General features: G+C 40.5%; 1 protein-coding gene across 2 annotated transcripts in view; it reads right to left on the bottom strand.

The window, feature by feature from the left end:
* Positions 1-26,897, bottom strand: part of LOC145353201 (bromodomain and WD repeat-containing protein 1-like) — a 105,765-nt gene that overhangs the window by 23,720 nt on the left and 55,148 nt on the right. For both annotated transcript variants that reach the window (XM_080203712.1, XM_080203713.1), the window contains exons 21-34: positions 25,357-25,500; positions 23,872-23,939; positions 21,983-22,163; positions 20,517-20,633; positions 19,598-19,705; positions 17,850-17,974; positions 15,962-16,044; positions 15,064-15,175; positions 12,465-12,526; positions 10,685-10,840; positions 10,437-10,557; positions 7,755-7,880; positions 996-1,074; positions 806-856 (exon numbers count right to left, since the gene is read on the bottom strand). In XM_080203712.1, coding sequence (XP_080059838.1) covers positions 806-856; positions 996-1,074; positions 7,755-7,880; positions 10,437-10,557; positions 10,685-10,840; positions 12,465-12,526; positions 15,064-15,175; positions 15,962-16,044; positions 17,850-17,974; positions 19,598-19,705; positions 20,517-20,633; positions 21,983-22,163; positions 23,872-23,939; positions 25,357-25,500 — 1,533 coding nt within the window. The remainder of the gene's footprint in view (positions 1-805; positions 857-995; positions 1,075-7,754; positions 7,881-10,436; positions 10,558-10,684; positions 10,841-12,464; positions 12,527-15,063; positions 15,176-15,961; positions 16,045-17,849; positions 17,975-19,597; positions 19,706-20,516; positions 20,634-21,982; positions 22,164-23,871; positions 23,940-25,356; positions 25,501-26,897) is intronic.

Genomic DNA, 26,897 nt, shown 5'->3' with positions numbered 1-26,897 from the left:
CCTTGTTAGATCATTCAACAATCTCAATAGAGTCATTACCAAAACATTCAATTTTTATCGCTTGGAAACAGCAAAACATTTCAGAAGTTTAGGAAATAAAAATCCTTCATTTATGGGAGCTCATTAGGGCTCAGGAATCAAGGACTTTAGTTATTGAACCACAAATTAGTCACCTGTCTGTTTTATTTAACAACTGGCAAAGTCACTTCAATATCATAAATACTGGGAGCATGAGAATTGTCTTCCTTAAGTTTAAAAGAGTCAAGAGAACTGCTAAAAAAAAATTAGGACTGATATAAAATGCACATTTTTTGTTGCAAGCTGCACTTCCCTTTTTCCCATTTCGCTCATAGTTAACTTTTGACATTTAGCAATATGGGTTATATGCAAAGCCAACCATCAACCATTGCATTCTCCTGATTGTGTCCAAAAATAAAATAGAATAATGTTATTTCAGAGCACTGTGCCAACTTGCCTTAGTTGAGTATTGTAGAAAGCTCTGTTGCTGAGTTTATAATATACACAGTTATTCCTTGTCTACAACCCTCAGATATTTGTGACCCTCTAGTTCACATCCCCCAATTTTTCTAATTTCATCACAGGTGGCAGTGCTTCACATGCCTGGGCCTCAAGCTCCAGAATTCCTTTCCTACACAAAAGGCAGCAAGTTCCACAGGGGAAAGACTGCAAAATGTTGAAGTGGGAATATGAATGAGTACCCATTGTGGAAGCCCTGTGAACCAAAACTAGAGCTAGACCAATAACCAAACAATATTTTTGCTAATGGTACATTTATATTACTCACTCTTCTAGCAGTAGATGTTCCAGCAACAGCATTCACTGCCTCATCATCTTCCTAAAATCAGACGACATTTGAGTTGAAGTACAGTAATTTATTCAAAGAAACACAATTGTAAAATTCCATGTTTACAGAATAAACCAAATCAGTTCAGCTAATACTATCACCATTTAATGGTAAGCCTTTTGCTTAGTACCTCATCCTCTTCTTGAGAGTCCAGTAAACAGTTCTCCATGGTATTCCAAATCTCAAGAATGTCAACACAGTCTTTATTCCTGGAAATAAATACAATTTATTTCTACATACAAAAATGCTGTACCTTTGAAAAGTAACATGTTAATCTTTAAATTATCAATAACCTCTCTTTCTGATCAATAGTGTACTACGCTGAGAAGCAGAAGTGTACAGTACAGAATTTGTTGTGCAAACTTGGCTTAGTCGAACATTGAGGAAAGCTTGCCACCATGTGTTGTGTTGATAACATACACAGTTATTCCATAGCCACAACCCACAGATATATCTATGCTCCTCCAATTCGGACACCCAATTTTCTTTGTTTCATCATTGATCAACTTACTACATTAAAGATACATTAAAAACAAACTTGCGTTTATATTGCAACAGGAAAAGCCAGGGTCAAAATACCAACCCCCTGGGGAACACCACCTCAAACCTTCCTCCTGCCCAAAAAAAATAGATGCTGCCAGATGCTACGCAATTTTCCCAGTATTTTCTGTTTTCATTTCTATTGATGAATCAGGAGTTGAGGGAGTTCAAGTCGAAGACAAAAGGTGGGACTTTCCAGCTACACTCATCCCAAAACCAGAAAATCCCACCTGAGGTGAACGGACCTTGATCACTGGCCCGCACCCACCCCCATCTGCTACGATTCCCGTGGCGGACATCATAGGAAAATTCCCTTTAAAGGCGCGGTTGAGGAGCTCTTCGAGATGTTCTTTCCAGTGATCACTGACCACATCCTTGACACTGAACTCCCCTCCATGCATGGTACTCAGTGGCTTAGGCCCTTGAGTGCTTGAGTCACAGATTACGTTGACAGTGCTGGAAGTCGCGCATGTCATTAGTTTGCACAGGTTGTCGGATTTCCCGTGCTGGCTCTACCACCATTTTGAAGGCTTGGAACAAGTTGATTCCAGGCTTGGGTCACTGTCTGTGTGGAGTTTGCACATTCTCCTCATGTCTGCGTGGGCTTCCTACGGGTGCTCCAGTTTCCTCCCACAGTCCAAAGACATGTGGATTAGATTGATTGGCCATGCTAAAATTGCCCTTAGTGTCCTCAGATGCTTAGGTTAAAGGGATTAGTGGGTAAATGTGTAGGGATTTGGGGGTAGGGCCTGGGTGGAATTGTGGTCGGTGCAGACTCGATGGGCCAGATGGCCTCTTCTGCACTGTAGGGATTCTATGATTCTAAGTCTTAGTCATCTGACATGCATTTGCATGTCATGGGTTTTTGGACAACTGAAGGACTCTCACTTTGAGGTGTGGTAAGGTTCGCAGATGCGCTGCCACTAGAAAAATATGTTTTCGCCCATGTTTTAAAAAAGGAACAGTACTGACTCCAATGAACCTTGACTACATGTCAAAGAACAAAGAACAACCCAGCACGGGAAACAGGCCCTTCGGCCCAATGAGCCCGCGCCGCCGCATCACCCTACACCTATTCTACCCTGCATATCTACGAATGGAACCCCTAACTTAGCCAGATTCAGGGGAGAATAGTGTCAATTTGGTAAAACCAATCAGCCTAAGAGCACATCTTTGGGGTGTGGGAGGAAACCGGAGCGCCCGGAGGAAACCCACGCAACCACAGGGAGAATGTGCAAACTCCCACAGACACAGGCCCAAATCCATGTATCTGCACAGCTAGCAGTGCTAGTCACTGAGCTGTTGCGGCGCCCGTCTACCGGTCCAGGATCAAGCACACACACCGACACGAAGTGCTAGGCCACTCCCGGAACTTCCAAGAGCAGCCCACGCACGACCCACCGTGTGCATGCCCCTCGTTTGACACGAGGTGGACCTCCACCTGCGGAATAAAAAGACAAAAACGTTAATCTTACAAGCCTGCTTTTCTGGTGTCTCCCGAGGTTCTAACCTTATTTAATAGCCCCTACCATAACCCTCCATCCTCGTTTCACTCATGTGTCTATCTAACTGAACCTTAAACGAGTCCAACGTTCCTGCCTCCACCACCCTACTCGGTAGCGCGTTCCATACCCCCACAACTCTCTGCGTAAAGAACCTTCCTCTCGCTTCCAAATTATACCTCTCCCCCCTCACCCTTAAATCATGACCTCTCGTGTTTGTACCCAGTCTAGGGAGCAGTCTCTCACTATTAACTCTATCTATTCCCTTCAGTATCTTATATACCTCTATCATGTCCCCCCTCAATCTCCGTCTTTCCAAGGAGAATAGTCCCAGTTTCTCCAACCTTTCCTCGTAACCCAGCCCCTCCATGCCAGGCAACATCCTGGTAAACCTCCTCTGCACCCTTTCCAGAGACTCCACATCCTTCCGGTAGTAAGGTGACCAGAACTGGACGCAGTACTCCAAATGCAGTCTAACCAACGTACTGTACAACTGAAGCATTAGACGGCAGCTTTTATACTCTATACCCCTTCCTATAAAGGCTAACATTCCATAAGCCTTCCTAACAACCTTCTCCACTTGTGACGCAACCTTCATGGATTTGTGAACCTGCACTCCCAGGTCCCTCTGTATGTCTATACTCCTAATCTGTCTACCTTTTATCACATAGCTCCTCTCTGCATTATTCCTTCCAAAATGCATCACCTCACATTTGTCAGGATTAAATTCCATCTGCCACCTATCTGCCCAACGCACCAACCTACCTATATCCTGTTGTATCACCTGACAATCCAGTTCAGTACCCGCCAACCCTGCCATCTTGGTGTCATCAGCAAACTTGCTGATCACACCACCTACGCTCTCTTCCAAGTCATTTATGTATACTACAAAGAGGAGAGGTCCCAGTACTGAGCCCTGTGGCACACCACTGGTCACTGGCCTCCAGCCCGACAAGGTCCCCTCCACAACTACCCTATGTCTCCTATTACCCAGCCAGTTCTCAATCCACCTAGCTACCTGGCCTCGTATCCCATGCGCCTTAACCTTTTCTACCAGCCTACCATGAGGGACTTTGTCAAACGCCTTACTGAAATCCATATAGATGACATCAACGGCTCTCCCATCGTCAACCGTTTTTGTCACCTCCTCAAAGAATTCCACCAGATTCGTAAGGCAAGACCTCCCTCTAACAAAGCCATGTTGCGTATCCCTAATCAGATCGCAACGCTCCAAATGCTCATACATCCTACCCCTAAGTATTTTTTCCATTAATTTCCCTACCACCGATGTCAAACTCACCGGTCTATAATTTCCAGGGTTGTCCCTACTACCTTTTTTGAACAGCGGTACCACATTTGCTACCCTCCAATCCTCTGGGACCTCACCTGTGTCCAAAGAAGAGACAAAGATTTGCGCCAGAGGCCCAGCAATTTCATCTTTCACCTCCCTAAGCAGCCTGGGATAAATACCATCAGGCCCCGGAGCTTTATCCGTCCTTACGCTACCTAAAAGCCCTAGCACTTCCTCCCTCGTAATAGATATCTCATGCAACTGATCCTCAGCTCCCTTCAAGAGACCGCATGATTCCGAACCCCTCTCCTTCGTGAATATCGACGCAAAGTATTCATTCAGGAGCTCCCCCATTCCCTCCGACTCAATACATAACTCTCCACTCTTGTCCCTAAGAGGACCAATTTTCCCTCTAACTACTCTCTTGCCTCTAATATAGGAATAAAATACCTTTGGATTTTCCTTAATCCTACCAGCCAAAGCCATTTCATGCCCTCTCTTTGCCCTTCTAATTCCCCTTTTTAGCTCCCTCCTACTCTCTCTATATTCCTCCAGCGCACTCTCTGTACCCAGTCGTTTCGACCTAACATACGCCTCCCTCTTCTTCCTGACCAAGTCTTCAATACCCCCTGTAATCCATGGCTCTCTAATCCTACCTTTCCCATCCTTCTGCTTAACCGGAACATACCTCCCCTGCAACCATTTCATTTTGCCCTTAAAAGCCTCCCACTTGCCAACCGTGGACTTTCCAGCTAACAGTCCCTCCCAATCAGTGTCCTGCAGCTCCCTCCTAATCCTGCTATAGCTCGCCTTTCCCCAGTTCAGCACACTCCCGTTCGGCCGGCACTCGTCCCTTTCCATTTTTAACCTGAAGTAGACGGACTTGTAGTCACTGTTAGCCACATGTTCGCCTACCTCTACCTCACCCACCTGCCCCGGCTCATTACCCAACACTAAATCAAGTATAGCCCCTCCCCTAGTCGGGCTAGTTACATACTGCTCTAGCGACCCTTCCAAAACACATCTCACAAACTCCTCTCCCTCCGTACCCCCAGCTCTAGGCCCCCTCCAATTCACTCCTGGAAGATTAAAGTCACCCACTACAACCACTCTATTCTTCCTGCACCTGTCCAAAATGCCCCTGCAAATGCCTTCCTCCACCGACCTCGGGCTGTTGGGTGGCCTATAGTACACCCCTAGCAATGTGATCTCTCCCTTTTTATTCCTCAACTCCACAATCAGTTGTCGTATAAGGGGTGGTTAATTAGCATAGTCAACCACTGATGATGACGGACGTAAAACGATGAGTGGCAGATGGGAAGACACCAACTCCTTTACAACTGGATCTCCTTGAAGATGGATTTTAAGCTTGACCAGGCACTACAGACACACTGTAGATCCTGGGGGCCAGAGGTTAGCAGATGCTGAGAACAGCTGCCTTGGTGGAATCTTTGACGTCTTCAGTGTTAATTTTCTTGTGTAATTGCTTCTGTTGCCTCCATTGCTTGGGGGTCAGGCTGATGGAGATAGTTAGTTAGATAAGGCCAGCAGTCAGTGTCTGTCATGGCTTAGGTAAAGTGGACATTTCCTTGGTCTCTTGCGTGTATGGATGATGTAGATGCAGTCAAGCAGATGCCAATGATTGTCATAAAAATTTATTGGTTTGCTAATGCGATTCAGGGAGGGAAACCTTCACACTCATACCAAGTTTGACTTATAGGGGCAGCAGTGATTAGCACTGCTGTCTCATAGCACCAGGGGTCCAAGTTCGGTTCCAGCTTCGGTCCCTGTTCGTGCAGAGTTTGCACGTTCTCCCGTATCAATGGGTTTCTTCTGGGTGCTCCGGTTTCTCCCACAGTCTGGGAGATGTGCTGGCTAGGTGCCGGAATGTGGCAACAAGGGAATTTCACAGTAACTTCATTGCAGTGTTAATGTAAGCCTTACTTGTGACTAATAAATAAACTTCAAATGTGTCTAGGTGTAGGGAGAGAATTCTAGCGCTTGAGGCCTGTGCAATTGAAGACATGGCACCCAATAGTGGAGATAATAATGCTTGCTAAAATGAAACAACAAAGCCAGTCGATCAGATGGATTCCCTGCTGAAATTATGAAACATTTCAAGGATGCACCTCTGGCACTGCTACAAAACCAGATTTCCCTCAACCGGAGGGGGCTGCATGCCAGCGGTTCTCAAGGATGGAGTGAACATGTTCAAAGGGGAGACGTCCAACTAAAATAACAAAAGAGCTTCCCTGTTTGTCTGCCACAGGGAAAGATCATTGCAAGGATCATCCTCAACTGTCTCCTCCCACGGACTGATGAGCACTTTCCAGTGCATTTTTGCCCATAAGCACCACCACAGACTTGATCTTCAATGTGTGGCAATTCTAAAAAAAACCGATTCATGGGATCAGAGTGTCATTAGCTGGGCCAGTATTTATCCCAACTGTCTTTGAACCGGAACTGAATGGCTAGACCATTAGAGGGCATCTGGAGTCCCATGTAGGCTAGGTCACGTGGGGTGGCAGATTTCCTTCCCTACAGGGAAAAATCCAAGAAAAATGTAAAGAGCAGCACCAATTGCTGTACGTGACCTGATCAACGTGTCTAAAGTTATGAGGGGCTTGGGCAGGGTGGATAAGGAGCAGCTGCTCCCCTTATTTGAAGGGTAAATCACGAGGGACAGAGGTTCAAGGTGAGGAACAGGAGGTTTCAGGGATGTGAGGAAAAACTTTTTTACCCAAAGGTTGATGACGGGCAGGAATATGCTGCCTGGGAGAGTGGTAGAGGTGAGTTGCCTCACATCCATTAGAAAGTATCTGGACGACTGGCACATCATAACCTTCATGGCTATGGGCCAAGTGCTGGCAGATGGGATTAGGCAGGAGTTCAGATGTTTCTAATATGTCGGTACAGACTTGAAGGGCCTCTGCTGCGCTGTATGATTCTATGACATGATCCTATCAGAGCTCACAAAAACCCTTGGCTGTCAACCAGGCTTATGGAGTACCTTATATTTGGCTGCCTTGGAAATTTGTCACTATCCTCTGCCCACTCCTTGAAGACATGCAAGCCACAATCCTCACCAACAGAGCGACTATGGACTCTATTTCAGTGAAACTGAGGTCAAAAAAATACTGTGCAAAAGAACCAACCCTCTTCTTCAGCTTCCTCACTGCAATCCTGCATTGCACCTCACCTCCAGCAACCTTCCCACAGGTGTGGGGATGATTTACAGAAGTCAGGAAACTGCTCATTCTATGCCAGTTCAATCCTAAACCAAAATCACTTCAACCTTGGTCATTGATCTGTAGTATATAGATTGTGCTAGTGTGCACACATATGCCTTGCAGCTCGCGCACTGGGCGTATCAACTATCACTCCATATCAGAATGGAAGAAGTCATCCTTTGATCCTCTTTCCCAAACAATCTAGCTGCTTCCAGAATTATTATCTGGGCTAGTTTGCGAACTATTCCATTATTGAATTCAGTTTCATACTTGCTATGATAGAACTTGAACTTTAACCTTTTGGGAATAAAAATGAGATTACTCACTCAATGAACTTAAGAAGCAGGTCAGTGATTTTTCTAGCCGATGTAACAATAGGACTGTCTGGTTCGTTGAAAGTTCTTGCATTATGCTCTATGTACCTCACCTCCCACACAAGTGCACTGATCCTCCTGCAAGTTATAGCACAAGACATACAAACTACTATTTCAAAATCTCAGTATAACAGTACTGCAACACAATTTATTTGCAGGATACAAAGATTGATTACAAAAATGTCAGCCTCTCAAGTAATTTCTAAATACACGTAAATCCAATACAGAACTACAATCAGCAGTCATTGAATATTTCGCTCATGTGAAATGGAGATTTTCCACTGATAGTAGCCATTAATTATTTTATCACAGAACATCTCAGTTTGTTCTTGACTAAAAAAATTGCATGGAGCACAAAACTTTTCTCCTATTCTCATATCTAAATATGGTAAGTAAAATCATAACTGTAACTATAATTGGGGGAATTCATAGCTGAGTGTTTTGTCAATTATAAACTATGGTCAGATAACAAATGGACAAAAATGGCAAAAATCAGTCTCCAAAGTTAGTCCAGCTAACAGCAAACTCCAAGTAATTAAAACAAGTCATCAGCAAAGCTGCTGGGAAGAATTTTTGAATCACTGCAATATGTAATCAGCACAGTTACCTTTTCTCTTCTTCCCTCAAACAACCTGGCTAAGACTGACAATATTTATTTACTTGGAAAGACAAACAACAAATGTCAAATCAAGATTCAGATTCCAATTTAATTCTTCTAATTTCCATTTTTCAGTTAATTGTTTAGTTGCTAGGTTAACAAAAAGTTTAGATGTACTCAAACATTTGCGGCCTTGACAACAATTTTATTTATCTTAGCTTTGTCCCTCTTCTTCCATGATCACCAACCCCCACCAAAGAAAATGCAATATATACATAGAATTCAATTCTTCTCCACTGTTATATTCTCTTCTCATTTCCTGAAAGCTATAATTCAGCTCAAATGCACATGAGCCAATACTTTACCCAAATGATCATTGCTCAGGTGAGCATCAGTATTTTCATGCTTGGGCACAAAATTACTGAAGAACCAAATTATGGCCTTACTTGGTATCCACACTAGATACAAATCAGACACAGAAACCTGAGGAATTTTCTCTTGTAGGCCAAACACACAGGCACATTGTTGTTTCTCCATAACAATCTAGCTGACAATTAGTTAACTCCACAGGCTAGAGAAGGATGCTGGAGTATTTTTGGGCTGTAAATTTTCATACATATTATCTAACTGAGCATGGTGGCACAGTGGTTAGCACTGCTAGCTCACAGCACCAGGGATCCGGGTTCGATTCCCGGCTTGAGTCACTGTCCATATGGAGTCTAAATGGGTTACCTCCAGGTGCTCCAGTTTCCTCCCACGGTCCGAAAGATGTGCTGGTAAGGTGCACTGGCCATGCTAAATTCTCCCTCAGTGTGCCAAACTGACACTGGAGTGTGACGACTAGGGGATTTTCACAGTAACTTCATTGCAGTGTTTTTTGTAAGCTTAATTGTGACACTAATAAATAAACTTTAAAACTTTAAAAACAGCATTTGTTATACATGAAATACGAACATTTCAGATAACGAATGGGTATAAAATTGCTATTTCCCTTCAAGCCATATTAGAAAAAAAACTGTAGCCATGTTTATACCATGCCAAAGCAGCAAGCAATACCAGATATTTCAAAACTCGTAGCCAATAATAGCCACTAGAATCAACATTGCTGGCTCCTGGCCATTGCAAGTCTGGCAAACTGGTCTCTGATGTTACTGCAGTAGACCTTCACATGACATATTAATGACTGTTACTCATAGGTTTTGTTTAATGATCTTTTATTCACTATCAAAAAAGGCGGCAATATTCATTAACAATGTTTGTAGTTTTGTTTTAAACTATTAGATGATTTTTGCAACTAATAAGAACATACATACTTTATTTTTGAACAAGGAACGTCAACAAACTCAGTGTAAGGATTTTTAAGAACTGATAGGTTACAAAAACGTATATAATTTCTACTTTAATACATGTCCATATTTAAACTTCCATTCTTTAAACCTTCCTAGAACAAAGAACAACACAGCACAGGAAACAGGCCCTTCAGCCCAATGAGCCCGCGCCACCGTTTTAACATTGTGAGTGCCCTCCTATACCTATGACCTTTGTCTGCGCCTATTGGAAGATTGAGAAAAGACTAATTTAGGGACAATTTGTTACACCAATCAGCCTAAGAGCACGTTTTTGGGGTGTGGGAGGAAACCGGAGCACCCAGAGAAAACCCAGCAATCACGGGGAGAACGTGCAAACTCCCGTAGACACTGGCCCAAATCCACGTATCTGCATAGCAAACAGCGATAGTCACTGAGCTGTCATGTTGCCCATCAGAAGGTCCAGTTTAAGCATACACTAACAATGTGAAGCACTAGGCAACTCTCGAAACAACATCCAAGAGCAGCCCTCGCACGACCCACCGCGTGTAAGCCCCTTGTTGAGCAACAAGGCCGACCGAATCACCGGATTCTTGAAACATCTTCTACTTACAATTAACATAACCTTAAAATTAGTTACGCAAACTTTGAATATTCAAACATTGTTAAAAAACATTTATTTATAGTAGTGAGCACTTTTATATCTCTATGTGGAGAAAACACACATACCTGTAAAACCTATTGACCAGCCTCATTCTGATGGTGCTGAGGTCTGTAAGATAGGAAACCACCATACAATAGACAGGATATGTCCGAAGATCCACAGGAGCATTAAAGGGGGTTGCTATTTCTGTTAATAAAATAGCACATCCATTTCTGTTACTTCCAGTAGTACTGAATAGTGGTATTACACTGGCATAAGCCACTCCAAGTATCAAAGAGCTAGTCCAGAAAATAAATGCTATTAGTGAACCCACCAAGTGTTAGAAGGTCATCAATGCCCCTTATAATACGTTCACATTCTTCATCTCGTGATCTTTCTCCCCACTCTCCCTCTTGAGGTTTGTAGAGCAGGGATTCTAACTCTTCCACGGTCACAGGAACACCGGCACTAGGATCATCAGGATATTCAGCTACAATTTGAACAGTAGTATAAAAGATAATCAAGCCAATACAATGGACAGTTATCAGAAATTTATAGGGTCAACTAAAGCAACTTTGAGAGGAGCTGACTGTTTTTGAGCATGCAGTTATGATTTGGACATTCACTATATGCCTCCTACCAATACTCTACATGTGAGCACAGCAAGGCAAACTTCAAGCAAAATTCATTAGATTCAAAACATACAATCTTGTTGATGAAGTCAATAGTTTGGTGTGAACCAAAATGAACAAGCAACCCGTTCAGAGATATTTTATACTGGAAGTCATTCATGATGCCTATCTACACTGCTAATAAGCAGAAGAAAACCAAGACTCGGTCAGGCCATTTGAACAGAGTGCTAAGTTCAAACATTTCCAAGTGCCTTAACCCACACTATGGGGGTTTCAACTATTGATATAAATGCTCTTGAAGGGCAGATAAAATCAGTTTCATGGCAATGTTTTTTAAACTCCCTACTCCTTAAAATAAAAAAAAACAGGCTTTAAGCTGTCAATGAGAGTTAAAACAAGTCTGCTGGAGTACTTTCATTGACTTATAGGTGCAGGTTAGAAAAAAAATTCTGTCCATGAAGTTCTACGTTCGTATTTCTCAAGAGTTATTATGTCAATTTGACTGCTTGCCTTTCAAAGGCTTCATTATGTCAGAATTCAGTTTGACATTTTAAAGATGCTAGTAAAGATCTTTGATGTGGGATCCAAAATAGAAATGTTTGTTTTTAATGAGATGTGGAACAGTTGAGGAAATTGAAAAGCTTGGGATTTCATGTATGGCAACATCAAAAAATGTTATACTTATGTTGATTTGAATTCCAGTGGATATCATAATTGACTCAATCCGTCCACATGCACTGTCCCATCATCTCAGGAATCAGTCTGTTAAACCTTCACTGCAGTCCCTCCATAGCAAGAGCATCCTTCCTCAGAAAAGGCGACTAAAACTATGCACAATATTCCAGGTGTGGTCCCACCAAGGCCCTGTATAACTGCAGCAAAACATTCCTGCTCCTGTACTCAAATCCCCTCTCTAGGAAGGCAAATATACCATTTGCCTTCTTCACCACCTGGATGATAACTTTCAGTGGCTGGTGTACAGAACATCCAGGTCTCATTGCAGATTCCCCCCCTCTCAATCTGTAGCTATTTAGAAAATAATCTGACTTCCTGTTTTTGCTGCCAAAGTGGATAGCCTCACACTTACACACATTATACTGCATCTGCCATACATTTGCCCATTTACTCAATTTGTCAAAACCACACTGAAGCATCTCGTCATTCTCCCAAGTCAATCTCCCACCTAGTTTTGTGTCATCTGCAAATTTGAAGATGTTACATTTAGTTCCCTCATCTATATCATTAATGTACATTGTGAATAGTTGGAGTCCTAGCACTGATCCGTGCAGCTTCCCTTTATCAACTCTACAAGTTACATCCTTGAAGAATTCCACTTTGGTGAAGCAACTTAGGATGTCTTATAACATTAATATAAATATAAGTTATTGTTTTTTCTACTCCCCTTGTAGTGGAACTGTTTCTCATTGATAATTTTGTGGAGCCTGTGTGCTAAACATAAACAAAGGATTTCAGCTGGTTTACCATTTTCAGAAATAGGTTCCATATCCCAAGGACTGAGCCTTTCAATTTCATTATTCTCCCAGCTGTGGAGACAAAATAAAAGAGACACACAAGTTATTCATCATAGATAGTACATATTCACTCCCATTAAATATATACTAAGGAGGTTGTATGTTCAAGTCTTGACTCCAAGGCTTGATGCATATATGTTTGCTTTTCAGAGTGACATCTGGAGAAGAGCTATATTGTTTTGTCCAAAAGGTAGCAACTTCATGCATTTACTAAGACCTTTCAAATAGCAGGAAGCTCTCCTAATAGTCTGGTCAACATTCCTCCATCAACCTAAATGAACAAAACAAGTTAACTGGTTATTTATTGCCTCAATGTCTTTGGGACCTTAGTGGGTACAAATTGGCTATTATGTTGCCTACATAAGTGACTACACAAAAATAATGCATTTGCTGTGAAGTGCTCTAGCATATGGTAGCTGCTCCAAGGTTAAGTATTTCTTTCACAATCTTATTACAATAACAGAGTTTCAATGTATTATGTCAGAGTAATAGTGTTATACCCATAACTACTCAAAGATGATTTACTGATCTCGACCTACTCCAAAAAGGCAAAGGAACTTGCACTGCATCAGCTCACCCTCCCCTTTGTAGATTGCTGGCTAAAGCCTTAGTGTAGGCAGTTGACACACTCATATCAGGGAATATTTAGCCTGGCAAATCCAGAAAAAAAGGAAAATAGGGAAGAAATATAATAAAGTGAAGTTCAGGTTACAATTCAAAAAAGTTAAACCAGAATAAAAACGTTGGTTTAATTGAATGCCAAATATTTCTGTTTGCATGCAACTTCTGAGCAATTCGTAACAGACTTGAGGGGTCTTCTTCAAGGAGCCTAGAAATACTCATCACACAAATGCAATGAAAGTAGCAAGTTCCTACAAGAGTGGCTAAAGAGACAAAGTATCAGTGTTTTGTTCCAGAAGTTGAATCCAACTCAACTGAGATAGCACAATGTCCAATGGCACTTCATCCAAGTTAAAATGCACAATATAAATGCAAGCTGTTATTGATAGATTGGGAAAGTTATTCCTCTACTAGCTTACAAGTTGTACAAGTTCAGGCAACCTAAGCCCTGTTTTAAATGGGATCACATCAACCTTCTACAAATCATAACTGGTCACTACTAATATGAATCTTCAAGTGGCAATAAAAATGCACCCTGCAAATTGTCAATGTTTCCAAGACTGAATATAAAAACACAAGAAAAAAAACTTGGTAAAGTTGGGAGTGAGGCGAGTAGCACGATCTGTGCCTGCCTCCCCGCCGGTTCCCCTTTACCAAGTTCCAAAAATGGCCTTGATTGGGACCGCACTGGAAACAACTATTTAAATGCATTTGCATGTATTTAAATTGACTTAATGGGCTCTACATCCAACTATACCAGGACTTCTCCCTTTATCACCACGTTCACCCATCCAGAATCAGCACGAAACAGACATGCTCCATACAAGTCAAATTCATGCGCTCCAGTTAGTGAGGAGTTAAGTGCCAAGTATCTGACAGCTCTCTGCTTGAGATCAGTTGGGATGAGGAATCCACTGCCACTTTGCCCAAGATCAGTGGGGGGTCCACTGCCACTTTGCCTGAGATCAGTGGAGCAGAAGGGGGGTCTGCTGCCACTTTACGTGAGATCAATGGAGGGGAAGGGGGTCCGCTGCCACTCTGCCTGAGATCAGTGGAGGGGAAGGGAGAGGAGGAGCCCATGATTGGTCTGGGTGGCAGCGGGATGGGTGGATGGGGGTCTGAAATGTTACTGAGGTGAGGCAATGACTTTGGGGGCCGGAGGAGGCATTATCTGGCCCAGGAGCAATGTGGTGAAGGGGCAGCATTCTATCTTTTTTTTCTGCACATGTGCAGTTGGAGGCACTGATCGGAGCTGCAGGGTTTCAGGCATGTTAAGCCCCGCAGTACGACTCAGAATCGCTGATTTTTTTTTAGGCAGAGTGCGTGTAGGGGCGCCTGAGAACGGGTCTAAAAGTCGGATATGAAACCAGTTTCAAGTCTGCAGAGCACTTAGGGCCCTATTTTACCATTTTGGGTCTATGAGTGGGATTTTATGGCCTCACTCATCCCAGAACTATAAAATCCTGCTCAAGGTCAACTGAGCTTTCCATTGTCCATCCCTTGCCCGATTGAACTCCCATAGTGGGCAGGGTAGTAAAATTCCAGCCTATAAAGGCCAGTTCTAGACTCTCCAGCCTCAGCTTCTATTCTGTCAAGCCCTCCAAGTATCTTCTATGTTTAAATGAGATTGCCTCTCAACTGTTTCTTGCCTCACCCATTGTTACTGCTGGCCCCATTTTGCTGGTGAAATCAGCTTGGGGGCAAAGTTGATTTCAATATTAATAACATGATTATCATTAGCAAGTCAAATTTCCATATGATAACCAGTTCTGTGCCAATTTCCAGCACAGAGCTGATTGCACTAACAAAAAGTGCCTGGGATGCATGCGACCGGTGAACCTCACTGCTGTCTCCTAGCCAGCTGCACCACTCGAGCAGCGCAGTGGGCCAGGAGAATCCCAACCCAGCCACATTCCCTCCCAACTTACCGAACAGTGTAACACTGGAAATGACTATCAGGGTATGCTGACTGGAATGGTTCCTGACTTAATGCAGTGCCAAACCACCAAACATCATCTATTATAGATCGAAATTTGTCACCTGTAGCAACAAAAGGAATACAAACGATAAATTAATTATTTTGATGACGTGATAATTATCTATGGTCAGAATGATATCAAGCTTAAAATATTCAACAATTTATAATAAATGCAACTATAGGCTTCCAATGTAGGAAGTGACAACCTGTAAAAATGTGACCATTACATTCCTGTAGGAGACAGTTCCAACAAAAGATCAGGCACACCCCTTCAACCTGAAGAGGAGCGCTGGCTGAAATTTTAGCTATTGTTAGGGGAGATGTATGCATCAAAGAGCACATTAATTATTTTCCAAAACCGCCTTCAGGTTAATCATCTTAAGATACAAATACTGAACCCAAGCAAAAACTTTTAAAGGGTATTTCTCAAGAACTGTACTGTGTATACAATTAACCATTTCCAGCCTTATCCATACATGTACCGCAATAAATTTCAAGGTTAAAAATCACAAAAGTAATGTTTAATAGCATTCATGAAAGATGAGTGCATTGTGGACTGACTGAATTAATTGAATATGGCCACAACTGTGATGTTGTGCAGAAGAACCAAGCTGAGAGGTCGTCATTGGAAGGCCTTCTGGAAGTTGATTATATCATATCATATGTGAAAGTTGTGGAGCAGATCTTGAGCTGAACTTCCAGACAAATGACAAATATCCTGTGCGAGGTAACCTCACAACAACAGAAATAAAATTCCAGACTTTAACATTACTAAATATATTTATGTTAGATTTACAAGATCACATTCATTTAGCAGATTTAAACAAGGAAACAGAATTAAAACTTACTGGCTTTCCAATTCCTCTCCCTTGCTTCATCATAAAACTGACGTAATACAAGGAAATCAATCACATCAGGCATGTCATGATACCTGAAACAGAACAACATCATTCTACTTTTCCTTAAAAAAAACAATCAGGTTGATAATAGATAACTGTCCCTAATTATGCACTTGAGGGTTGGTGGGAGTGGTACTTAAACTAAGATTGGGATTAACTGGAGCACAGTGAAAACCTATGCTCTGCATCTTATCTGATTTGAAATACAACAAAAACAAAGAAAAATTAAAACAGACAGCCAAGTTAAAAATAACAATAAATTCATTAATTCCAGCAGAAGTGCATACAGAGAAGATCACTGAAATAGAAGTGGACTTTACAGATAATGTATTAATGAAATATTAAATCTAGAACATTGAAATTGGTGAGGTTATCAACACTCTCTGATGCCGTGGAACAAATCAGATGTCAGTTTTCAGGGTCCACATCAGTTCAGTTAAATAAGGAAATCAAGCTGTCTGATTTCCCCTGCTTCTCCACAAACTTTGCTACATTGGTAGATCACTGATCATTGCTGAATCACTAGCTTGCAAATACTCCAGCAAAAGTTAAACCTTCTCCATTCAAATCTAGGGGCAGCACAATAGTTAGCACTGCTGCCTCAGTGCCAAGAACCTGGGTTTGATTCCAGGATGACTATCTGTGTGGAATTTGCACACTCTCCCCATGTCCGAGTGAGTTGCGTCTGGGCGCTGTGGTTTCTTCCCACATTTTGAAAGACATGCTGGTTAGGTGCATTGGCCCAAACAGGTGCCGGAGTGTAACAATTAGAGGAATTTCACAGCAACTTCATTGCAGTGTTAATGTAAGCCTTACTTGTGGCTAATAAATAAACTTTAAGTACTTTAATTATTGGAGGTTTTTAAAAAGCTACTTTATTCTCTGTAAAACAGATCTCACTTTCCCTTACTTTGTTTCCTCTACATGGTTAAGCGCGGAATTAAATAGTCTAACTTACATTTGCTGGTATGGACTCAAAGACTAACTCCCATTTTTTGGGGTACTACAAGCAGTTTCAGAATGGTGCGCGCTTGTGACTCAGAGTGCCTAATGCCATTAATGTACACCCATCAATTCCTTTACCAGAATGCCAAATGCCACTTTGGTAAAGGAATTAATGGACGTACACTTGCAACTGCCAGATGTGGAAGCAGCTGAGATTATGTAGAATGTTAATTTTATGCCAATGCTGCCATTTTGGAACTTCACACACCAAATGACACCATCTCTGAATGAATGTGCAGCTACAGAAGATTAAGCTACACAAAGAATGTCACCCCATTCACTGTCCCACTCACAAACAGCATATTTAAATGAATTATCACTACTTGCAGGTTAGTTGCTGTTTAATTTATTCTGGCTGTTAAAACTTTACACGTTTTTGGTGCTTTCTGTAGCTGCTTCAAGTTTCAAAAGTCTATAGGGAACGGTGGACAAAGCTTGTATATGGAACAAGGTCACAGCTTATCCATGACTGAATGGCAGAATAGGCTCAATGGCTAAGTTGGTCTACTCCCATTTCTTAGTTTCTATTTTTCACACGTGTAGATTTTAAATTTGCAAAGAGATAAATGCTGTGCTTCTCATTGTCAGTGGTTGCACTGGCTAACTTCAATGCATCGATGGTTCTCACTGAAGAAGAATTAAGGAAGGCTGATAAATCAATATCAGCTTCAAAACAAAGGATAATTTCACAAGCTCCTGAATATCAGTTCTCAAAAATGGATTTGTGGTCATGTTCTTAATTGCAGCAACAACTTATTAAGATCATGTTCATATGTACAATTTTGTTAAATTAAAACAGTTAACCAAAAATATTAAGACACAGTGAACATACTTCAGAGAAAATGACTTATCCACAATTTTGCCTGTATCCTGGTCTATGAAGGCAAGTTTTAGGCAGCATAGGGTAGGAGGGCCAACTTCATATTTTAGTCCAACAATTTTTAAAAATTCTTGATCCTGTTTATAAAACATAAAGAAGTTCAAAATTCCCCCAGGTTTGATAAGTAAATTAATTCCTGATAGTAGAAAGTTATAGATTCAACATATTCAAATCTCAGCCAACACTTGATATACAAAATGCTACTTAGCTGGTTAATAGTCTAATAACATTTTATTGATACTTCTCCCATTAGTAAAAACATAACTCGTAAAATGATCCATCAGATTTAAAAACAATGAACAAATGGAGGAAAACATTTGTCAATTACAAATTATGACTCGCCTTTATGACCTAATGAGTAGAAACACCATAAAATCTGACCCTTCTGTTGATGTAATTTCCATTTTCTATTTCATTTCTAATTTCAGCATCGTAGGCTAAATGATCAGTAGCCAGCAATGATGAAAGCTATTATATATTGAGTGATACAATGTCAGGTACTGAAATGCAAGCATATTGATATTGGTTAATGCTCACACAATGGTTATATGTATAGAATGATTGCCAGAAGTGCACCCCAGTTGGCATCTTCAGTTGTGAGAATTCTAACAAAAACACGTGTACCACAAATTTCAAGAAAAAAAAATACAGATAACTGCTGTCCTTAAAATATTATTCCTGACTTGGCAGTGGTAATGAAATATCCACATTCAAAAAAGTTTAATTTTTAAAAAGCTGATATATTTAATATCTTTGAGCATCTAGATACTATAAAGCTACACATGCATAATACATTATTTAGCATTAACTAGTAAAATTTTGCCATTATATACAATGTGTTGTGAATTTCAATTTTTATTTTAAAACATGTCAAACGACTGCAAAAGTGGCTGCCCAATGGGTCACCTGACTCTGTGGATTGAAACTACTCCCCTGTCTAAAGGGGGAACAAAATTGAATAGACAAAACAAAGACATTGGTTGTCTCAAACTCAAGGTCTGAAAGGCATAACACAAGACGTATATATAAATCAACATAATTATTAGTAACCTTATTTGGAAAATTTGTATGCAAGCAGCATTTAGCTGGTTTAAAAACAGACAATAAATATGGCTATCTTATTGTGAGACATTTTACAAGCTCAACGTTCCACCAAAATCCATCTAAGCTGCAAGTCATCCAAGCAATAAAGGTAATAAGCCTTGAAAGTGAAAGATCCTAAAAAGAGAGGACTCTTCAACCAGCTGCACATGAAGTTCACATGAGATCCAACTTCCTGGAAATGAGACAACAAGAAACTTCACAGCTTATGAGAATCCTTTGCTTTATACCAGGCCTTCATTTCAACTAAAGCATCATCTTCATCCAAGAAATTAGAGGTCTGTCACGAAAGAGACTAAGATAAGCTATAACAGTCCATTATTTTCACCTGAATCTTATAGTATGTAAAAGTATGTGCCAGATGAGCAAGTGAAACGTTGCACGAAATTTGGAGTAAACAAGAGATAATAAATAACCTCCTTTATTTTAAGCTTGCTGTTAAAATTTAATTGGGACACTCAAGAGGGTACGAAAACACACTCCTCTTTCATACAAACATACTGATCGTGGGCAGAAAACAGAAACATAGAAATTGTGACAATTCTTAATGCATTCTTCATGTCAAATTTTAATTCTATAAATTCATTCTTTCTTCTTACCCTAAGTTCCAGTTTATGCCATGGCTGCTTTCGTAAACTAATGGTGTATATTTTTGCTTTTTTGACAGCTTCAACATAAGCCTCATGGCCTTGACGAAAGTAGACAACCTGTTGAAACAAATTATTCTCAGGAATGTTTGAAATGGCCCAAAGTGCATGATTTTTAAATGTTACTGAACGATAAATATACTAGGTCATGCTACAGTATGTTCTGTCAAACAAATTTTTATATTTTAAAACTGAACATATTGTCCTTCTGTGGGTGAATAATGAACATCACCATTGGTTTTCATCATACTTTACAGTATTAGCTGAAGCATAGGATACATGCCATAACTGTACAAAACACTAATTAAGCCACAGCAAGAATACCAGGTATAGTTCTGCTCACTCCATTATAGAAAGCATATAATCACATTAGAGAGGATGCAGCAGAAATTTACAAGAAATGCTGCCAGAAACTTAGTATGAGGAAAGACTTGAAATGGTGTGGTAGCTTTCTGTGGAACAGAGAAAGCAAAGAGATTAAAGTGAGGCGCACAAAATTACAATAGGGTGGGTAGGAAAGATTTATTTTCTTAGCAGGGGGTGTGATCATAATTGACATTATTAATTACAAATAAGGTCACAAATTTTGAAAACACTGATGAAAAGAATATCACAATTAACAAAATTATTGGAATACACAAATAGATACTGAATCATTCCACAGGTATAAATGTGAAAAATTGGGATACCTAGTAGACATGACATTAGAGGAGATCAAATAAATAAAAAACACTTAAGATAAATGGCAGGGGGCACACACACAATTTAATTATTTTGTGTAAACAAACAATCTCCACAAAATTCTCTTATTTACACCTGAGATCATTTCCTCACGTATAAACATAGTAATCTCATGTCATTGTTTTCTTACCTCATCACCCATCTGTGGAACATAAGGTGACCTGCGCGGTACTGTATCTGTGATCCATTTTGGTGGATGCCATTCCTCTAAAATTGTACCTTCCCCAGTTGGCACAGGATTTGGTCTCTGCAATGCAAGGAGGAAAACAGAACTATGTAATTGCAGAGACACACCATTGTGCACATGACTATTCTCTCCCCAACTTTAAACTGTTTATTTGTTGAAAACGATAGTTTCTTAGCACCAGCTATAACATTATATGCTGGTGCGACATTGCACATTGGGAATTTGCATTGTCATTAATGGATACAGGATTTAGATGAACATACAAACAGCTTTTTAGAGGAGTAGGCCACTCAGCTCTTTGAACCTGCTCTGCCATTCAATGAGATGATGGCTGATCTGATTGTAACCTCAACTACACTCTCCTGCTTATCCCAATAACCTTCTACCCCTTGCTTACCAAGGATCCATCTCTGCCTTAAGAATATTCAAACATTCTGCTTCCACCATTTTCTGAAGAAGAGTTGAAAAGAGTAACAAGCTGCAGAAAAAAAATTCTCCTAATCTCCGTCCTAAATGTGCAACCCCTTATCTTTAAGCACTGGCTCCTAGCACCAGGTTCTTTCCTAAGAGACAACAACCTCTTCACATCAATCCTGTCAAGACCCCTCAGGATATTATATGAGCAAAATAAATGATCCAATTTATAAGACTTCATTAGTGTTAGCCATCTGTATTTTAGCTCTTTAATGCAGGAAACAATCCTGTTTGTCGCACTCCATCCGAACAGTCTCATTCAAATGAGGGTGTAAAATAATCCGAGCAAATTTTATCAGGAATAGAAAAACCATAATGAAAACAGAAGAGTGGAAACATGTGATAGGCTTGCCAGCAATAGTAGAATGTAGCAGGCCTGAGTATTTTCAGCATTGTTTTTATTTCAGATTTCCAGCATCTGTATAGCAATATCGTATTCATGGGAAGATGAACTAACTCAACATTTTTAATTTCACAAAAGGAAATTGATTTTTCAGGTTAATGGCCCTTCAGCAGCAGCTTTTGCCTCACCCAGAAGAGTCACTGATCTGAAACCACAATGCTATTTCTCTCTCCACAGATGTAGCAGGACTGAGTATTTTCAACACTGTTTTAATTTCAGATTTCCAGCATCTGCTGTACTTGTATAGCAATATTGCATTCACAAGAAAATGAACTAACTCAACATTTTTAATTTCACAAAGGAAATACTGTGGGCACAGATGCACTTAGAAACTTTAACCCATGTTCGGTTTATTTGTCATGCAATATCTTAGCAAGTGTCAGGTGGCTATTTGACTGCAGGAAATATTCCAATCAAAAATCAGAACCCTACCCTGGTTTGCACGGCTCAGTACAAAAGTAGGATGTACATTAATTCACAAAACTATCTGGCAAGTTTTGTTTTGAAAAACTCATTTAAAAGTTATAACTACCTTTCGTGGTCTTCCTTTGGGTTTCTTTAGCTTTTGATTCCACAAATCTTTAACTTTATCATCTTGTTCATCCTCTGAGCTGCTCATTATGCGTGGGGCTCGCCGTCTGGTTGGTCTTTTGGGTGGCTGAAGATTAATTCCTGCATTTGCTGTCCAATCTGAATACTCACTCGAAGAATCACTAAAGACAAAACAAAAGCCAATTTAATTTCTATTTATGTCCAGAGTGGAGGTTGGGTTTTTCAATGTTTTTAAACAAAAAAAATGTAATTTTTAATTTATTTTCTCTTGGACACAATATACTGAAATATTTGTTAGTTTGACTTACCAGGACAGCTTATTACCATGGTCATCACAGCAGAACTCAAGACAAAGCAATATTTTCATATGCAACAAATCCAAAGTTACAGTGCCATTCTCATAGGAACACAAGAAATAGGAGCAGAAGCAGGCAAATTTAGGCCTTCGAGCCTGCTCCGCCATTCAGTCAGGTCATGGCTGATCTCTCCCTGGTCTCAAAACCATCTGCCACCTGTTCCCCATATCCTTTTATCTATTTTTTTGAAAAATATATCTATCTTCTTATTGAAACCATTCAACGATTCATATTCTACTGCGCTATGGGGCAAATAAATTCACCACCCTCTGCAAGAAGTAGTTCTTCCTCATCTCAGTTTTAAATCTACTGCCTCTCAACCAACAGCTGTGACCTCTTACTCTAGATTGCCCCATAAGAGCAAACACTTTATCTACATTTACTCTTATCGATTCCTTTTAAAATTTTATATATCTTGTTCCGATGTCCTCTCATCCTCCCCCCTCACTATGCTCCCTCCATCAACTTTAGTTCAACCAAAACACTGCCGCTGATGTCCTAATTTGCACCGAATCCATCACGTGCTCAGTAATGTACACTGTCCCCCATCTTGGCAGCACTTCAATTTTAAATTCTCACCATTGTTTTCAAATCTCTCCATGGCCTTGCCCTTCACTAACCTTATCCAGCACTACAATCCTTCAATATTTCAGCACTACACTAATCCTATGCTCTTGTGCAACCCCAACCTTCATCGGACACTGCGCCTTTAGTTGCCTAGATCCTAAGCTCTGGAACTCCTTCCCTAATCCTCTCCAGTTCTCATCTTCCTTTAGGTCAATCCTTGGAAGATATCTCAGACTAAACATTTGGCCATGTCTCAACAGCTCTGTATGTGGCTTAGTGGAAGTTTTGTTGCTAATACTCCAATTGAAGCACATTGGCAGAGACTATTTCCTCGGGTGGAGGTAGCTGTTACTAGGGGACATAACTTTAAGGTTCATGGTGAGAGACATAGGAGGGATATCTGAGGTAGATTCTTTACTCAGAGTGGTTGGGGTGTGGAATGCACTGCCTGCTGTGATAGTGGAGTCGGACACTTTGGGAACTTTCAAGCAGTTATTGGACAGGCACATGGAGCACACCAGAATGATAGGGAGTAGGATAGCTTGATCTTGGGTTTGAACATAGCTCGGCACAACATCGAGGGCCAAAGGGGCCTGTACTGTGCTGTACTTTTCTATGTTTCTATTAAGAAGTTTTATTACATTGAAGATCCAACACAAATTATTGTGGCTGCACCAAATACCCACAAAAGCAGTACATCTATGCAAGTAACCCAGATAAAGAAATTTCACAATATATTTTTCCTTGCTGGCAATTTTGCAGGGCACTCATGATTCTGAGTGCCAATCCTGAAAGCTTTGGGGCAATATTTGAAGAGTGCTCATCATTTTATCAACACCATCTATTTCTACACAGAGAAAGGAAAATGCAACTTAAAACGAAGTCTGTACTTGACAACTTAAACACCTAAGAATGAAAATATATAGTGAATTGTTTGCCATATTACCTTGAGCTGTTAGATTCACTCTGCCATTCCTCTGAAGAACCTCCACTGCCCTCTGCTGAATTACTTTCCTATATATAAGAGACACATTTAAATATATATTCTTCATTATTTCCCTATAAATTTGAATTGAAATACATTACTTATTTTCTTCCCTTCATAATCTCACATCTCCAAATGAAGTGTCAAGTTATAACAGATACAGCTTTCTCTTGTCTGCTACCTGCAAACATCAGAAGCAGTCCCACTAGCTTATTTAATGTCCGCTATGCCTTCATCCTCACCAGACCTTGGAAAATCTGTTATCCTAAACGAATCCAATGGGATACAACCAGTTGCATGAACTTGGATGTGAGGATCACAGACTTTACACAAAACTTGTTTTAAGAGGATATACGCATGCTATACATGTACCAGAGGAACGAGGATGTAAAACAGCATGTGATCAGATAGTGGTGTGATGGTTACTGCTGTTGCATTACTAATAGTGGTTGCTGAATCCCTAGAATAGAAATGTTTGCTGAGCTATCCTGCAACAAATCAAACTTACTTCCCATTTTCCGATCTGTGTGGATGATTGGTGAGTTTGTATAAAGTAGTTAGGGATGCAACTGGCTGAGACTTGAGCATTCCTATTGCATTGTCCCACACTTTGTGGCCAAAACGCATTATTGGAAAAGGAAAAGGATGTCAAGTTGCCTTTCACCATTAAACACCTTCACTACCTCACCTCCTCAACTGACTTGATCTTCTTCTGAAACTTAATGCAAGAAATTCACAAATCGATTTTTTTTTTGAAGAGGAGATTAATGAAGGAAATGCAGTGGATGTTGTTTTTAAAAAAAACTGACAAGGTAAAAAGCTAGTTTAACAAATTTGAGGTTTGTGGCATAGGTGGGTCAGTCCATCGATGATAGATGGTTGTTTTTTGGACTTGGGAGAACAGGAACACTCCTTTTTGTCTTGGATGTTAAGAATACGGAGTAAAATGTCAAAATTTGCTGATGATACCAAGCTTGGAAAAATGATAAAAGGTGAGGAAGATACAAAATTGCCTGTAATAAACATCAATAAACTAGCAGGCTGGGCAGACAAGTGACATGTGGAATTTAAAGAGAAATGTGCTGCAATACATTTTGGAAAAAGGGGGAGAACCAATATACATTTGATGGCACAGTTCTAAAAACGTATGTAGGAACAGAGGTACATGGGTGGGGACGGTGCATATGCATCGATCTTTCGAAGGTGGCAGGAAATTTGGTGTGGTTAGCGAAGCAGAAGGGAGTTTTGGCTTTATGGAGGCATTGAGTACAAGAACTAATAAATATACGATACAAACATTTTAAAATTACAGAAATTGTCATACAAATTTAGCATGAATCAAATTTTGCAACTGTCTTCATAACTAAACTGTGTCATTATGCTGTCAAAAACACATTAAATGCAATAGCTGGATCTAGAATGAAAAACATGACTCATGTCACTAACCTCTTCAGAGCTAACCTCTTCTGCTTCTTCATGGAAAAATTGAGCTAATTCTTCAACAGCAGCACGCGTTCGATATTTATGCTGCTCACGACGCTGTGCCCTCATTTTTCTTTTCGTGTGTTCAGAAGAGTCCAAGAAGTCATTCTAAGATGAAGATACGAGAAAAAAGGAAACCAAACCATAAAACTCCCTTATGGAGGATACACGATCTCAGGAGTAGAACATCGCACACAAGAAGTATGGTAGAAGTATTTCGCAGAAAGCATGCTGTACTGGACTGGCAATGGGAGCAGAGCACCATGAGGGGTGTCAGGCAAGGGAACTTAAAGCAGCAACGAACAACTAACACAAACAACTGGAAAAAAAAATTCAGGACAACATATTACATAAACAGAAAGCAATGACTGAACCATAAAATCCCTATAGTGCAAAGGGTCATCCAGCCACCTAACCTGCACAACTTTGGACACGAAGGAGTAATTTAGCTAAACTGCATATCTGCAGGCTCCAGCAAGAAATCAACGCGAACATGGGGAGAATGAGCAAACTCCACACAGACAGTTAGCCAAGGTTGGTTTCAAACACAGTTCTCTGGCACTGAGAGGCAGCAGTGCTAACCACTATGCCCCTGTGTCGTCCAGGGGAACAGAAGTAAAATGTTCTATTACTTAGTCACAGTTTAATATTTAACTATAAAATAGATTGAGAGGCTAGTAACTTAAAAAAATGACAACAGAATAAACCCTGAATGATCAACTTTACGTAAATAGACAAAAATGGGCTATTTGAAAAATTGAATATAAACCAAATTAAATCTGATAATCATATTTTAATATTGAAAGCAAATCAGAAATAAGCAATAAAGAGGACGTATCCTAATTAGCAGAACCTAAATGATATTTTCCAGCAACATGGATTTTAGCTTTTCATCATACATGTAATGCTTTCAATCCACATCAAAGTCTTCAGAACGCACTCGGATACAAGAAACAGATAACCTAGTCCACTTCTCCATTATACCCAACACCTCTCCCATCACTCAAGGCATCTTCCCATGCAATTGCAGAAGGTGCAACGCCTGCCCCTTTACCTCTTCCATGCTTACCATCCAACATCCAAAACACACATTCCACATTAAGCAGCCTTTCACTTGCACCTCTTTCAATTTGGTGTATTGCATTCGCTACTTCCAATGTAGTTTCCTCTATATCAGAGAGAGGAAGCATAGACTGGGCGATCGCTTTCCTGAGCACTTTTGGTCTGTGTGCAATTCTGATCTTCCGGTTGCTTGCCATTTGAACAGACAATCCTGCTCCCAAGCCCACATGTCTGTCCTTGGCCTACTGCAATGTCCCAGTGAAGCTCAACACAAATTGGAGGAACAGCATCTCATCTTCTGGCTAGGCACTTTATAGCCTTCCGGTCTCAACATCAAATTCAACAACTTCAGGTGATGAGCTCTATCCCATCTCAACCTCTGTTTTCATTTTATTTTTTAATTTTTTTTCTGCTGTTCTCTACCTTTTATTTCTTTATTGTCT

The sequence above is a fragment of the Carcharhinus amblyrhynchos genome, chromosome 15, assembly GCF_965287045.1.
Source record: "Carcharhinus amblyrhynchos chromosome 15, sCarAmb.v2.hapA, whole genome shotgun sequence".
NCBI classification, from domain to species: domain Eukaryota; kingdom Metazoa; phylum Chordata; class Chondrichthyes; order Carcharhiniformes; family Carcharhinidae; genus Carcharhinus; species Carcharhinus amblyrhynchos.
This window is presented reverse-complemented; position numbering and strand designations above follow the sequence as displayed.